The 14042-nt window shown below is 39.1% G+C and overlaps 2 protein-coding genes across 5 annotated transcripts in view; one reads left to right on the top strand and one right to left on the bottom strand.

The window, feature by feature from the left end:
* RAB3GAP2 (RAB3 GTPase activating non-catalytic protein subunit 2) overlaps positions 1 to 13968 on the top strand; it is a 37172-nt gene extending 23204 nt beyond the window's left edge. For 2 of the 3 annotated variants that reach the window (XM_017730046.1, XM_017730045.1), the window contains exons 21-35: positions 788 to 885; positions 1444 to 1549; positions 2491 to 2651; positions 4358 to 4574; positions 4933 to 5106; positions 5225 to 5331; positions 6350 to 6416; positions 6984 to 7054; positions 8397 to 8432; positions 9006 to 9080; positions 9309 to 9536; positions 10616 to 10705; positions 10790 to 11008; positions 11613 to 11771; positions 12054 to 13968. In XM_017730046.1, coding sequence (XP_017585535.1) covers positions 788 to 885; positions 1444 to 1549; positions 2491 to 2651; positions 4358 to 4574; positions 4933 to 5106; positions 5225 to 5331; positions 6350 to 6416; positions 6984 to 7054; positions 8397 to 8432; positions 9006 to 9080; positions 9309 to 9536; positions 10616 to 10705; positions 10790 to 11008; positions 11613 to 11771; positions 12054 to 12200 — 1955 coding nt within the window. In that variant the 3' untranslated portion in view covers positions 12201 to 13968. The remainder of the gene's footprint in view (positions 1 to 787; positions 886 to 1443; positions 1550 to 2490; positions 2652 to 4357; positions 4575 to 4932; positions 5107 to 5224; positions 5332 to 6349; positions 6417 to 6983; positions 7055 to 8396; positions 8433 to 9005; positions 9081 to 9308; positions 9537 to 10615; positions 10706 to 10789; positions 11009 to 11612; positions 11772 to 12053) is intronic. The other variant, XM_017730047.1, reaches the window with a different exon arrangement.
* Positions 1 to 14042, bottom strand: part of LOC103612817 (acrosin-like) — a 215346-nt gene that overhangs the window by 61963 nt on the left and 139341 nt on the right. The window lies entirely within an intron of this gene.

Genomic DNA, 14042 nt, shown 5'->3' with positions numbered 1-14042 from the left:
TCTGCTGAGTGAGCTGACTTCCAGTGTTTCTTCTCGTAGAGTTGGCAGTGGTTCAGTGTCAGGCTGGTTTTCTAGCTCAGCCATTGTGCCTGTTGCTGGGTTCGGAGTAGCCACAGTGACTGTCACTTTCCCATCAGATCCAGAGGTCTTCTCTCCCCTTTGACTACACCGAGCAGTGTTGAGCAGAATGATGGTAATTCGGCTGGAGAAGGGCGAGGTGTAGGAAGGCATTTGGCCCCGGATGGGCCCTTGGAGGAGCAAAGGTGTAATCGCGAATCGTTCCCACTGGATGGCACCCGAGGGCCGGAGCTGGTGGCGGGGCTGAGGCCAAACGCAGATCGGTGTCACCGCACGGATCTTACCGTGCCATGAGCCAGCATTACACAGTACCTGATAACCCGAACCAAACCCCCAGGAGTGGTAGAGCACAACACAGAATGTTTACAGCAATTTACATGTCACTTAACACAGCTCTGGCAACAAATCCGTCAGCATTATGACCACTGACTATTAAAGTAATGTAATGAATGATTATGACAAATTTGTTTCAACATGCTCTGGTCAGATCTGTCATTATCTCAACCCTCTGTGCCCCTTGTTGGGCTTTAGAAAAGACTGTTGTGGTTTAACCTGGAAAGCTGGTGAACATCAGGTGATTCTGAATGTAACTTGTTCCTTTGTATTGCTCTCAGTGGGACCTGATCAATAGATTGCCTTTTGTATAAGTGTAAGGAGAGGGATTGTGGTTTTAGATGCTGTTCATAATGTCTACTAATTCTTGCTTCAGGCAGCTTTTTCTTCTGGAAGTGTTTGTGTGGGGAGAGTTCCACAGAGGAAATGTGTCATGCTCTGGAATCAGCAGGTTTTAGCCCACAAACCTTGTTGGTAAGATGTTTACTACATACTTCAAAAATTTGATTTAGTATTTTGAAACAAAACTTCGAAAGGAAAATTTCTGCATGTTGACCCTTGGATTACTGCTGTATTCAGGCTGTGTTCAAATTACCCTCGTATTCAGTTCTTCAGTTGCTCATATTTGCATTTCCCAGTAAAAAGATATCAAAGAAAAAAAGGAAATATTCTAGTAGGAAATGTAGGTATTCTAGTGGGAATGTCTAGAATATGCATTAAGGACTACAAGTGTTGTAAAATTTTCAACTGTAATATTAATAACTACTAATGTTTGCCAAGTTGAGCCTTCAAAAGGGCGTGTTTTGTAGAATGTCTTCCTAATTAAACCTACTGATTGCATTATTTAATTTCAAAATCTGTCTTAGAATGCATTGTGCCATATATTTTTAACTTGCTATGTTAATATAATGGTTCATGGACATAGCATTTTTACTCTGTGACACAAAACTTGTTTGAGAAACTGTTTGCATTAGGTGTGTTGCAATATTAGCCTTCCATTTTACTGCTTCAATTCCATATTCTCTTTTACAGTCACTCCTTCTCAATTTATGGCTTTCCAAGGAAAAGGATATTCTAGACAAACCAGATTCTGTCAGTTGCCTTCACTCTATGCTGTCACTTCTGAGCAAAATGAAAGGTGAGACATGCATTTGGAATACTTAAAGGCAACTGCAGTTATTATTATTAGAAATTTTCTACACTGACTAGGCTGTATTATCACTTTGGGTTTTCAAAACTCCTCTCACAAATTATGCAGCATAACTAGATGCTGCATGTTCATGGACTAACTAATCATGCCATGTTTTCACTCTCCCTCTACACTAAGTTGACACAACTCCTGTTTGGCACCAGATTGTGGCTGTCCAGCTCACTTCCCTCACATATTTTGAATGTATAGTCTCATCTCTTTAATTTGTGCTGACTGGCTCTCAGACATCCTTGAGACACTGTTACTTTAGCAGCATTTGTATACTGAACATCTCTGTAACTTGAGTACTCTATAAAGTCAGTTTGCCATAATTTGGATTAGGTTGTACATAGGTTGTACATATGAATAGATACTGATTCTCCTACCACACGTGCAGCTGATGTGGATAAGTCTGTGCCAGGTTTCCTTATTGTCTCCTTCACCACAGAGCAGCATTATCAGCTTGAAACTGAAAGTACGAATAAGCTACTGCTGCTGTCTGAATAAATTAATGCTGCTGAACACAAGGTAGCCTGAGGGGAAACAGCTTGAGTGCATTGACTATGTGTGGCATCTTGGAATCACAAATGAATCTGTCTGCATTGTGAAGTGCAATATCCCTTAGATCTTGTGAGCGTGCAGCAGGGTTGCTCTCCAGTGATTCAGATCTATTATCTATTTGCTACAAATGAGTTTTGGGAATGAGTAATTCACGTTCTATTTTAAACTTGAGTCACAATCCAGAACCAGTGTCCTACATATCTAGAAAGTGATCACGTAATCAGAAATTGCTCCTGATGGACAAGCTGTGTTCACGAGTGCTGGTTCTGGGGTTGGTTGCTCCTGCACGATGACCCAAGCTGCGTTTCCTGCTCTCCCTTTGCCTGCAGTCGCTATAGACGAGTCCTGGGACACGCAGTCGGTGTCCCCCTGGTGGCAGCAGATGCGCACGGCCTGCGTTCTGTCGGAAAACAACGCGGCTGCCCTGCTGTCCGCTCACGTGGGACACTCTGTAACTGCACAGATCATCGACAGCGTGACGGAGAAAAAGGTAACTCAGCTCACACCGCCCCCTCTCTTCTAGTTACTGGAGCAGTTCCGTGAAACTGTCTTGGCAACAGTAACATCCTCAGCATTTGTCCTCATTCTGACCTGGGCACAAGCGTGCCATCCTGCAAGCCTGAAAATTTGCATTTAAATTTGAAGAACATTATGCTGAGATTAATTAAGATTATTTACTAAACATATTTAAATATGGAAACTGTACATTAAGTTTCTCTCTTGATAGCAAATTATGTTGACAAACTTAAAGCCTACATACTTTCCACATAAATTTGAGAAGTCCACTGAGCTTTGGATGGTAAACTTACTTTAATATACTTGTGATTTCTTTTTTTTTAAGTATACTGTTGAATTTTTGTAGTACCTATGTTACTATTCCTTCTTAACAAGATGGATGCTTGATTTTCTTGGCAATAAATCTCTTTACCAAGTTGTGATTAAGGCTGTGAAATTGCATACAGCATTACAATTCAAGATGGAAAACATTATTCCATTTCCAAACAGCACCAGGCAGATGTGTCTGAACAGATTAGATGGGATGTAAGTGATGTTCAGTCTTGTAAATAGAACCAGAGAATGGTTTGGCTTGGAAGGCACTTTAAAGCTCATCTGGTTTCACCCCCTGCTGCCGTGGGCAGGGACATCTCCCACTAGACCAGGTTGCTCAAGAGCATCATTACCTTGGCCTTGAACACTTCCAGGGAAGGGGCCATCCACAGCTTCTCTGGACAATCTGTGCCCACCACCCTCACAGTAAAGAATTTCTTCCTAACAGCCAATCTAAACCTCCTTATTTTTCTTTAAAGCCCTTTCCCCTTGTCCTATCACTACCTGCCCTTGTAAAAATTCCCTTTCCAGTAGACCCCTTTAGGTACTGAAAGGCTGCAATAAGGGCACCCTGGAGCCTTTTCTCTTCCAGGCAGAACAATCCCAACTCTCTTAGCCTGTCTTCATAGGAGAGGTGCTCCAGCCCTCTAATCGTGTCTACCTTATAAATTTTAACTAGATCACCAGGAAGTGTTTTAGTATTTTTGCATGCTCCCCTTAACTGTTGCAATTTTGTTTATCAAAATTGTCAGTGTTGCAAAATAGAGATGTTGGTTTGTTGCAACATAGTATCCTTTACACACATGCTCTCTTTGTACCTTTTTCTCCAGTTCTGCTTTTTTTTTCCCCCCTACCAATCTGGAAAGATTCTTGGGCTTCCTGGCAGAGAATTTGCTGATAAAGATGAGCATTATCAAAATAATGCACAGACTGCCATGTGGTGGGATCCAGTATTTCTGGGTACATGATATATTTTTTTTAATATGATAGGAAATGGAAATGTAGGTGGATTAGTCATATATTTGGAGAAGGTTTACATATAGTGTAGGATTTAAAGTTAAATATTTTTTTAGGTATTCTAACCCATTTTCCAGTTAAATATGAACTTAAAAATGGGACTGTAAGATGATCCTTCAGGTCCTTTTATTTCTTTTAGGCTTTTATTTAAGGATCTGTGTAACTTGTGAGCAATGTGGGATTTTAATTGATCTTTGCATAATAGTTAATGCATACTTTGAAGTAAATTATTCTTTAAAATGCAGTAGCTCTTGGGATATAGCTTTGAATTTCATTGCTATGCAATTTTTATGAACAAATTTGTGCTGCTTTAAAATGAGCAGGCCTAAACCAGATCATACGTTCTGTTAGTTTTCCCAAATAATTGTAGGTTCAGACACGGAATCCTGGGAAGCACTTTCCCTTGATACTGAATATTGGAAACTTCTGCTGAAACAGTTAGAGGATTGCCTGATACTTCAAACACTACTGCACAGCAAAGTGACCAAAAGGACAAAAAGAGTATCATCCCTCCAGACTGAGCCTTTGGGCAGACTGTCTGTTAAGAAATTACTTGAAGCTGGAAAAGGTACATTTTTTTCTTAGAGAGATTGTTGATTTTCTTTCTAATAGACTTCTGAGCCATCCTTACCTATTTAATGATGTATTCTGCACTGGAACTTGTTCTGCTGGATACCAGTCTTAATTTGAAAACCAATGCAAATCATGTAGAACATTGCTTTAAAGTTGTAAAAAGCTATTATTGTAAAAACTGCATTGTAAGCTTCTGATCAGTTGATTAGGAAGTTTTTTAATTGGTAGAGTTACCCTTATGTAATTAAGGTAGTAGTTAAAACTCCTGTATTGTCTGTTATCCTTAGATTCTGAGCCATAAATAATCTGCAATACATTGACTCTACCTGATACTTTTCTTTTCAATATCCTAGGAGGTATTGCTGACACTGTAGCGAAGTGGGTTTTTAAGCAAGGCTTCAGTCCTATTATACTGAATGTGGCCCAGTACAAAAACAATACAGATAGTACTGAAGAATCTGTAGAAACGCATAATAATATCTTTCTTCAGGAGCCAGAAACAGCTACAGGCTTGGAAAGAATCCTAGGTAAGAAAATAACATGAACTTTTTAAATTATAAAAGTCTGCAGAGACTGCTGCTGTGAAGTAGCAGAAATTTTAGTGGGAAGAGGTCTGTCTTCTAACTTTAGATTCTTTTTTTCTAGAGCTGCTGCAGGTAGCATATCAACAATTTCCATGTAGTCTTGAAGTGGATGTACTCCATGCACATTGCTCTTGGGAATGTGTAGTGCAGTGGAATAAGGACCCAGAGGTAAGAAAATGTCATTGCAGGGAATAATGGTTAAGACCAACTCGATAGAAGCAGTCTCACAAGTTTCTGGTAGTTCAGAAAAACATTAATAAGACTGGCTTTGAAAGCAGTTACTAGGTACAATTTTCCTGTGTAAGTGGCTAGTGGAAATTGAATTGAGAAAAGTATGTCCCGAATTGAGAAGTATGTCCCGAGGCTGAACAGCACCTCACGAGGCCAGGACTGTATGTTTCAAAGCTGCCAGATTCTCAAAACTAGGAGTGTGGAAACCAGGTTCAGTTTGAAAAAGGTTTCTGGCTGTATGTACTGCACATACAGAGCAGTTAAGGTACTGCAAAATAGAGGGGACTTTTCTCTGTTCTAAGTATGCTTAAACAAATCACAGAATACTAAATTTTTTAGACTAGAAGCCGTTCAATTTAAGGAGGAAAGAGGGATTTCTTGAATGTTCTCAGATTCCCTGGCCACTGCTGGGAGCTGTCATAAGAAAGAAAAAAAAATTCCTCCTCTTCCTCAGCTGTTCTGTAGTTTCTCTAGTGGAAAAGGTTGTCCTAAGTTCAGATGATGTTAAAAGCTAAATCAGTGCTCCTTAGACGTGTGCCACATAACTTGATGTAGAATAAAAGGTTCCTCTGAGATTGTTAAAAACTTACTCCATCATCACAAAATTGAGTAAAAAATAATCTTTCTATCAGAAATGGATTTTGTATTTGAAAACTGACTGTAGTCAGTGGAGATGTCTTTCAGCAAACATTATGTTAGCAGTACTTAATACTAAAAAACCCCCTGAAATTACAGTTTGTTTCATGATGACTGAAACAAACTTTACCATGTACATGTGTTTGTCAGATACTGGTAGAGAAGATTGCAACAGCAGAGTAACTTACAAGTCTTACAACTGTCAAAGAAGGAGCTTTAAGACAATCTACCTGGGTCTTTTAAGAATTAATAATTTACATTTAAACCAAGTTTTGAATAATGTATTAACTTGTACTTTTATTTATTTTTTTTCCATAAGGAAGCATGTTTTCTCAATAGGTCTATAGATCATCTAAAATGCATCATTAATGCTCACATTCAGCATGGTAAGTGCAAAGCTCTTAGTAAAAACTATCTTTGTTGAAATTGTGAAACAGAACGGATGTTTGTTGACTAAAGTAAATGAATGCAGTTCATAATAGCAATGGCCACTCAACTGGGTTTCCATCACAACTGTGAACATAAGTTAGTTAGATAAAGTTGATGTGTTTAACTAAAAGCATTTTAAAATAAAATTGCTCTGAAATGATTTTTTACTTTTATTTAAATAGTGAAATGTCAGTTGCAATCAATTACTTCTCATGCGTCTCTTGATACCCTGTTTCAATGAAGGTGATGAGCATTTTTTTTGTAGACTACTTATGTATGGAAATAAGGTGCTCTCTTGCTGTGTACTTAAAATGTTTAACCCAGTCTGCATAATATCATATTTTTAACAAGATCTTAATTGCACTTATGACTCTATTTGATCACCAGTGTAGTCTCCTCCTGAGAAATCTAAATTCCAGATATAAAGCAGTGAGGGTAACTCACAATTCCTTCTTGTTTTGTTCACCATCTTGTAAGATCCCTTTTCTATTCACCTGGAGTTTACAAGTCTGCGATTTTTCTAGGTATTGCTCTGATGATGTGGAATACATTCATAGTAAAAAGGCTTTCTTCTGCTACATATCTTATGGACAAGGTGAGTGCAGTATCTTGAGGCTGCTTTTGTTAATAATTGAAAAGTGAAACTAGTATTTATAAACAATTTTGTTGTGGCTTTTTGTTTTAAAAAGTATTTGGAATATCTTTGATTTAACTATGCAAATCACCACAGTTTATCTGGTTTATTATGTAGCTAACTTTTGGAATTGATGAAGGAATGCTTATTTTAACATATCAGATCTGTTGGATGATTAACTGGAGGCAGCTGATCAACACTGAGTGATGTGTTCTGAAGACTTAAGTGCAGTTTTAGCTTGTAATTGCTAAATAAGAAATATTCATGAAAGAGTTTAAAACTGTCTATGTGTGCATATATAAAAATTTGTCAGAAAACAATAAATATCTTAAAGGGTTTTTCCCTGTGCCTGTTTCCTGGTAAGTTACTACCAAGAATCTACCACGAGCCCAGGTTTCATATACAAGAACTCTTATTGTGCAAAATACAGAAGATTTTGTGGATGTTGTTGAGCACTTTTAACTATTGCTACTTTTGTGAATCAGCTTTTATTATTCTAGTATGTAGCTTGTTTGCTTTGAATTTGAGCAATCTCTTGTCCCTGCTAAGCTTCAGGTTTTTCATGCTTATAACTATGCAGTGGGTCTGTTTACTGGAAGGCAATTTAGAAAGAGTGCTCCTAGTAAGTGGATAATGATTTTTAAAAAAGAATAAAACTCCCAACAAAAAACTGCAGGAATTCGCTGTCTTGTCTTCTCTTTTCCTTCTCCTTTGCTCCTCTCATTTTCTGCCTTTGCTTTTTGTTTAGCTCTCTAAGAACTGGAGAATATCCTCTTCCTGGTTCCTTTCAGCAAACAGGCTCAGTTGTGTACATTGTAGTAGGTGTTGCTTCTGCAAAAACCCTTTTCCAGTTTTCCTGCATGCCTTTATGCAAATCCTTCACCATAACTCTTCTACCTGGGTTAACACCAGCAGGAGAAGAGAGAGAGGTTTTTATTAACTAACTAGTTCCTTTCTAATATGATGCTTGGTGTTACAGCTTTAGTTCTGCATTGTAGAAATCACCGGGAATTTCTTAGCAGTCTCTGAGATTTGAATGAGGCCCTTGGGGCCTTAGTTCTAATCCCAGGCTTTAAGAAGGATGAACTAAGTATGGGCATCAGTGTTGTTCATTCCTTTACAATCTGTATCAAGTCTTCTGTTGAAAGCAAGATACGCAATGTGCTGCATCATGTAGCTGCAATGAGCTATTTTCTCATTTTGTATTGAGAAAATAGTAATGAAAGGTTAAAATGTGAGAAACAGATATTATAATGACAATTATTTAGTTGTGATACATTTTATGGTTTTTTTGTAAAAACAGGTTGGAAAAGCTCCAAAGGACAGATTATGCAGACGGGCAAGTAATACTACTTTTGTCTGAGTGGGAACAAATAATTAGAAATGTCTTAAATTTAATACTGGTTTGTGATTCATTTTTGAAAGTTTCAAAAAAATTCAAAATGTAGCCCTAGAGGCAATGTTACAATTGATTTATACTTCTTAAAATTTGTATCTGAAAGAGCGTATTAGAACAGTAGTACAACTTCAAATGTTACTGAGGGCAGGCTTGAGACTATAAGATGACAAATTACTATTATTTTTCATGCATAATATCATTAGTTAAAACTTACTTGGAAGACAACTGATATGATCAGAAAATTAAATTTACTAGGTGGTGTTGCTTGATTCAGTCTTTGTTGGAGATACAGTATTGTAAATGGCTACATTTAACTTTATTCCAAATTTTCCTGTTTTTTTAATTCTTTGTTGTACTTCAGTAGGTATTTGTTTACATTTAAATATAACAGGTTAAGAAACTGAGCTGAACTATGTATTTTATGTCAACAACTGTCTTCTCAAACATACAGAGCTAATTCAAGCCTGTTTCAATTCCAGCTAAAACAATTTAAATTTTACTGTTTGTTACCAGGATGTAGGGATGAGTGATGCAGCAATGACAGCTTTTCTTGGCTGCTGTTCAGAACTTCTGCAAACTTTGCTAGAGGTAAATTTTTATTTTTCCCATTGAAAGCAAGGAACTAATGGGTTAAAATCTATTTTTGAAGACTGTGGTTGTACTAATTCCTGTACTGTTAAGTTCAGACAAATATTAATGATATTCTAAACTATATGAAAATTTCTTCTTAATTTCACTGCAGAGCACTTGTGCTCGAAGGCTTTGCAGAGCAGGCCAGTGTAGGAGGTGTTTAGTGTGTGTGTCTGTCGTGTGTTGCTGTGGCAGGCAGATGTGAGCAGTGATGAAATGCAGGCCCCTGTGCTGGACACTGAGGACGCCTGGGTGTCGGTGGAGGGCCCGGTGTCCATTGTGGAGCTGGCCCTGGAGCAGAAGCGCATCCACTACCCGCTGGTGGAGCACCAGTTCGTGCTGTGCACTGTCCTCTATGCCATCATGAGGCTCTCCTTGAAGGGTGTGAAGCCACTGTCACTGTTTGACAGCAAGGTATGGCTTTGAAAGCAGATAATGAAATATTACCATATTTAATACTCCCTTCCTTTTGGTATCTGGGATATTTGCTGGCTTTCGCACTTGGAGCAGCTCCTGTGTGATTTTATGAAAGCCTTTAGTCCACTGCAGTGCATTAATGAAGTTGTCACCAGAATTCAGGCAGAGACACAAACTTGGTGAGTTTCCTTATGAGTAAAAGATTTATAGTGACCTCAGTTGCATGAAGACCAGCTCTTTAATTATTAAGTGGCCTGAAAGTACTGCATGGTCAGAACACTGGATGACAGGTTTTTCTGGTTGCTTTGAGAAGTGCCAGACCAGTGGCAACATAAATATTTAAAGGTCAGAAATGTTAGTGTCACTGTTGTATCCATTATTGCTGATGTTTATTCCAGAATTCTGAGCATCTCAAAGAGGATAAACAATTTGTCATTTAACCCATATAAACCACTTTAAAAAGCTGCTGCATTTAAAGTGCATTACATTACAACCAGAGCTTGATCCTGATACCAAAAATTGGGCTTTCCTCCTCCTGTCATAAGCACACTGCAATTCTAATAGAATTTAAACACGAAGTACTGGTGTAGACTGATTTAATTCCTTTTTTTCAGTGCTGTAAAACTGTTCAGATTTTTTCTAAATGATTTACTGAAATTTTATAAATGCAGACTGTTACTTTCCTTTTGCCATAGACTCTTGTCTGCAAGTTATCATGAAGCATTTGAGTCTGATTTTAGCATTTTACCACAGGTCAAGTTCCATTGGTTTTATATATTTTTTTAATCTGTTAGCAGAAAGCATTATATTACCTTTTGTCATTTAAGAGTGCATATTATGTCTCGAGTAAAATCAGATCTTATTTCTGTGCTTCCATTCTTTTACATACAACTATTACTCTTAGCCATTCTCTTTTTGCCTTCACTTCCACAAGGTTTCCATTTGCTCTGTGAGCAAAATAGAAGATGCAGTACAAAATAAATGTAAGAAATAAGTGGGCTGCTTAGTATTGGATCAAAGCAGATTTGTTGTATTGCCCTGTTTCCCTGAGGCCTGTCTTTGGTTCTCAATTTTAGGGCAAAAATGCATTTTTCAAAGACCTTACATCAATTCAGCTGCTGCCTAGTGGGGATATGGATCCAAACATGTTATCCATACGACAGCAGGTAGGCAGAAGTTTTGTACTCAAAGTTCTTAAACTTCTGAAGTTACAAATAATCCTGAAGTAACCTGCAACTTTTGCTTCCAAGTTCTTGCTCAAAGTCGTGAGTGCGGCGGTTCAAACACTGTGTTCATCACAGAAGGACAAAGAGGTCTCAGAAGAGGAGTATTTTCCTTTTGAAAAGGGGAAGAATTGGCCAACTTTGGCTGCGGACCTGGCTCAATATCTTCAGATCTCTGAGGATCTGGTCAGAAGGCATTATGTCTGTGAACTGTACAGTTATGGGATGGATCATCTTGGTGAAGAGGTAAGAATAGGTTTTAACATTTTTTAGTACATACAATGCTGTCATATATTCTGCTAAAATTACTTTTTTACTTACTTAACATGGCTGGAAGGGTTAGACAAGATTTGTCAAGATCAAAAAATCCCCAGGCTGAAAAGTCAGAGACTATAAAAATACTTTTTCGGATAATTACGTTTATTTTTCCATTTTCCCAATAAGAATCTGTGTATTGCAACTAGTGGAAACATGACAGAAATTCACTACTGGCATAACTAGCATGGCCTTTTTTATTTTATTATATTTGATAAATTCAGGAATTGGCTTTTTTTGCCTGTAATGTCTTTTAGGAAAGAAAAAACATTTAGGACAAAGGAACCCCTTCCCTTCCTTGAGGGGGGAATATGTTGTTGGGCTGTAAGACAGATCTTGTGCTCCTGCTAAGCTGCTCTGAAGCTCTTACTAATGTGCTTTGTTACAGTAACACACAACACAAGAAACAGTCTCAAAAGCTATTTGTCCTTTTAGTATCAAGAACCGACATTTGTTACAGCTGTTCAGGCCTTCAGCTTAGTGAGCTGTGTCACACTGAAATGGTTTTCAGTCCCTTACATTTCTCTGCTTTCAGGCCTTCCTGCAGGTGGCTGACAAAGAAGTGCTGGCATCCCAGCTGCTCATCCTGGCTGGGCAGAGGCTGGCCTTCGCCCTGCTCCATGGACAGATCAAGGAGGGCACGGAGCTCCTCACCAGGCTTCCTCCAACACTGTGCACTTGGCTCAAAGCTATGGTAAGTGAAACTGTTTGGAAAACAGGTTGATTTTCTGAGGCTTCTGTTCACCAAGACAGAGATTACATCTGAATGGCCCTTTCTTACTCCTGGAAGTAAGATTTTTTTTTTTTTCCCCCCAGTTTTTCCTCATGGTAGTTCTGTTTCATGGAGGGTAAAGCAGTTTCATGGGTCAAAGCATCAGCTTGATTGTGTTTATAAACATTAGCAGTCTGTCTTATAAAAGTTCTGGAGGCCTTACTTGTGAAATGACTGAGGTGCTGAGTTTATTGTTTCGCACAGGACCCCCAGGAAGTTCAGAACGTGGAAGTGCCAATTGCAACGACCGCCAAGCTGGTGAGCAAAGTGATCGAGCACCTGCCCGAGAACCATGGGCAGTACAGCCTGGCCCTCAACCTCATCGAGGCCGTCGAGGCCATCCCAGACTGAGCCAGCACTTGCTGAGCACTTCTGCTCTACAGGGCTGCAGGGCAGGGTCTTACACAGAGCAGGAACTTCATGGGAAGAAAATCCCATGGGGTTCTGGTTAAGCAACAAAAAGAACAGTGCTCCCCATCCCAGAATTTCAGAAGGTAATTTTAAATTGGAGTATATTTTAAATTCTGCACTAGTACAAGTATGTTTAGTTTCTAGTACACTTGTCAGTATCTGAACTGCTTTGTTACTTATTTCTGACTTGAGTGCTTTATGCAGTTGTTTAAATTGGGTATATTTGACAGCAGTTTTAGTCTCTTAACAAAATCACATCCTGTGAAATTCTGTATTTCATGCTGGCAGTAACTGCTGCAGTTTCAATGTTCCATGTATGATTTGTTTTCAAAAAGCAACTTTAGAATTAGACCCAAGAACTTCAGTCTCTGAAGTTACCATGTAAAGCCAATACTGCTTTTTCTGAAGCTCGAGCTGGTGTTGGGCTCACGCCTTGTAACTGCATTATGTGACAATGACAGCTGCACTCGGGGTAGGATGAAACGTGCTGGGGCCTTATGCAAAGGGAGAACAGCCTGGGAAGGAGAACCTGGTTCTCCAGACACGAGCATGGACTCATCTTTTAGTCCAGCTCTCCCAGTGCTGCCTCTGGGGTGCTGGGCTTCAGCTACAACTGGATTTACATCCCTCTCCATTATTATTAAGCTCTGCTGAGTTTAAGTAGGTCAAGGAATGTCTTACTGTAAGATTGTTCCTCCATCTTATCACTGTAGGAGATGTAGTATGCTATGAATCTCTGCACATGTTAACTTGTAGTCAAAAATGCTTAAAAAGTTGATCCAACTTCTCTTAAGATCGATAGTACTGAGTACTTTAGCCTTAAAACCCCCACTTTATTTACAGTACCTACAGGGAATCCTATAGTGGGCATCTTCACTGCTGGAGTGGTGTTGAACGTGGTTATCTCACATTGGTGACTCCTGTTCAATACTTGTCTGAAGGAAGCCAGGAGAGAAAATTGAAATTGGTGTAAACTTTTTGTCTTTGTCAGCTGAAATGACCAGCTCCATCTTGCACCCTGCTCCTCCTGCATTATATGTAAGAAACATTTGTAATATTCTGCCTTGCTGGAGACAGAATTTAGAATTGGGTCTTATCTTTCTGAAGTATGTGCTGCTGTGATCTAAGGGTTTGACTTCCCCCCAAAAAGAAGATGCAGCTGGCTTGCTCCACCCAGCCTCCTCCATCTGTCCTGCAGCCCCAGTTCCTGGTCACTGCACTCCAAGGCAGCTGGTGCAGGCTTCTTGCTTTGATACTGCATGTTTGACTTCCCACAGGTGGAGCAAAGAACAGTCAGAACTGCAGTAACAGCAGGTGCCAGCCTGGTCTATGTTCTATTGCAGTTCTCTACTGCCTTCCATAACCGAGGTTAAAACGGCTGTAAAGGAGAAATGGAAGAGGCAATATTGGACAGGTGCCATGAGCACCTTGCCTGACAGCACCTCACACTTCTGCAGAAATGAGTGAGCTTGAGATTTGGTCATCATGGAACCTGAGGAAAGCCAAGTGTTTCTTAGCTGCATTACATTCCTCTATCCTGGTACAGCTGTGTAAAGGAATTTACTGTAACTGAGTATCATGTCAGAGCTGACACACTACACCAATCAAATCTGTAATGTATTGTAAGTAATACTCTGTATATAGTGCTAATTTGTGTTTAATTTGCTGTGGATTTGTGTAAATTGATTAAATGAAATTTGAGGTTTTATTGTGTCTTTTCCTGCCTTTTAGGGAATGGTGGTCACCACCTTCTCTTCTGTTTATTGTAGAGAGGAATGCTTC

Source organism: Corvus brachyrhynchos, unplaced genomic scaffold (genome assembly GCF_000691975.1).
Source record: "Corvus brachyrhynchos isolate BGI_N302 unplaced genomic scaffold, ASM69197v1 scaffold101, whole genome shotgun sequence".
In the NCBI taxonomy this organism is placed as follows: domain Eukaryota; kingdom Metazoa; phylum Chordata; class Aves; order Passeriformes; family Corvidae; genus Corvus; species Corvus brachyrhynchos.
The sequence above is the reverse complement of the archived record's forward strand: the minus strand, read 5'-3'. Positions and strand labels throughout refer to the sequence as shown.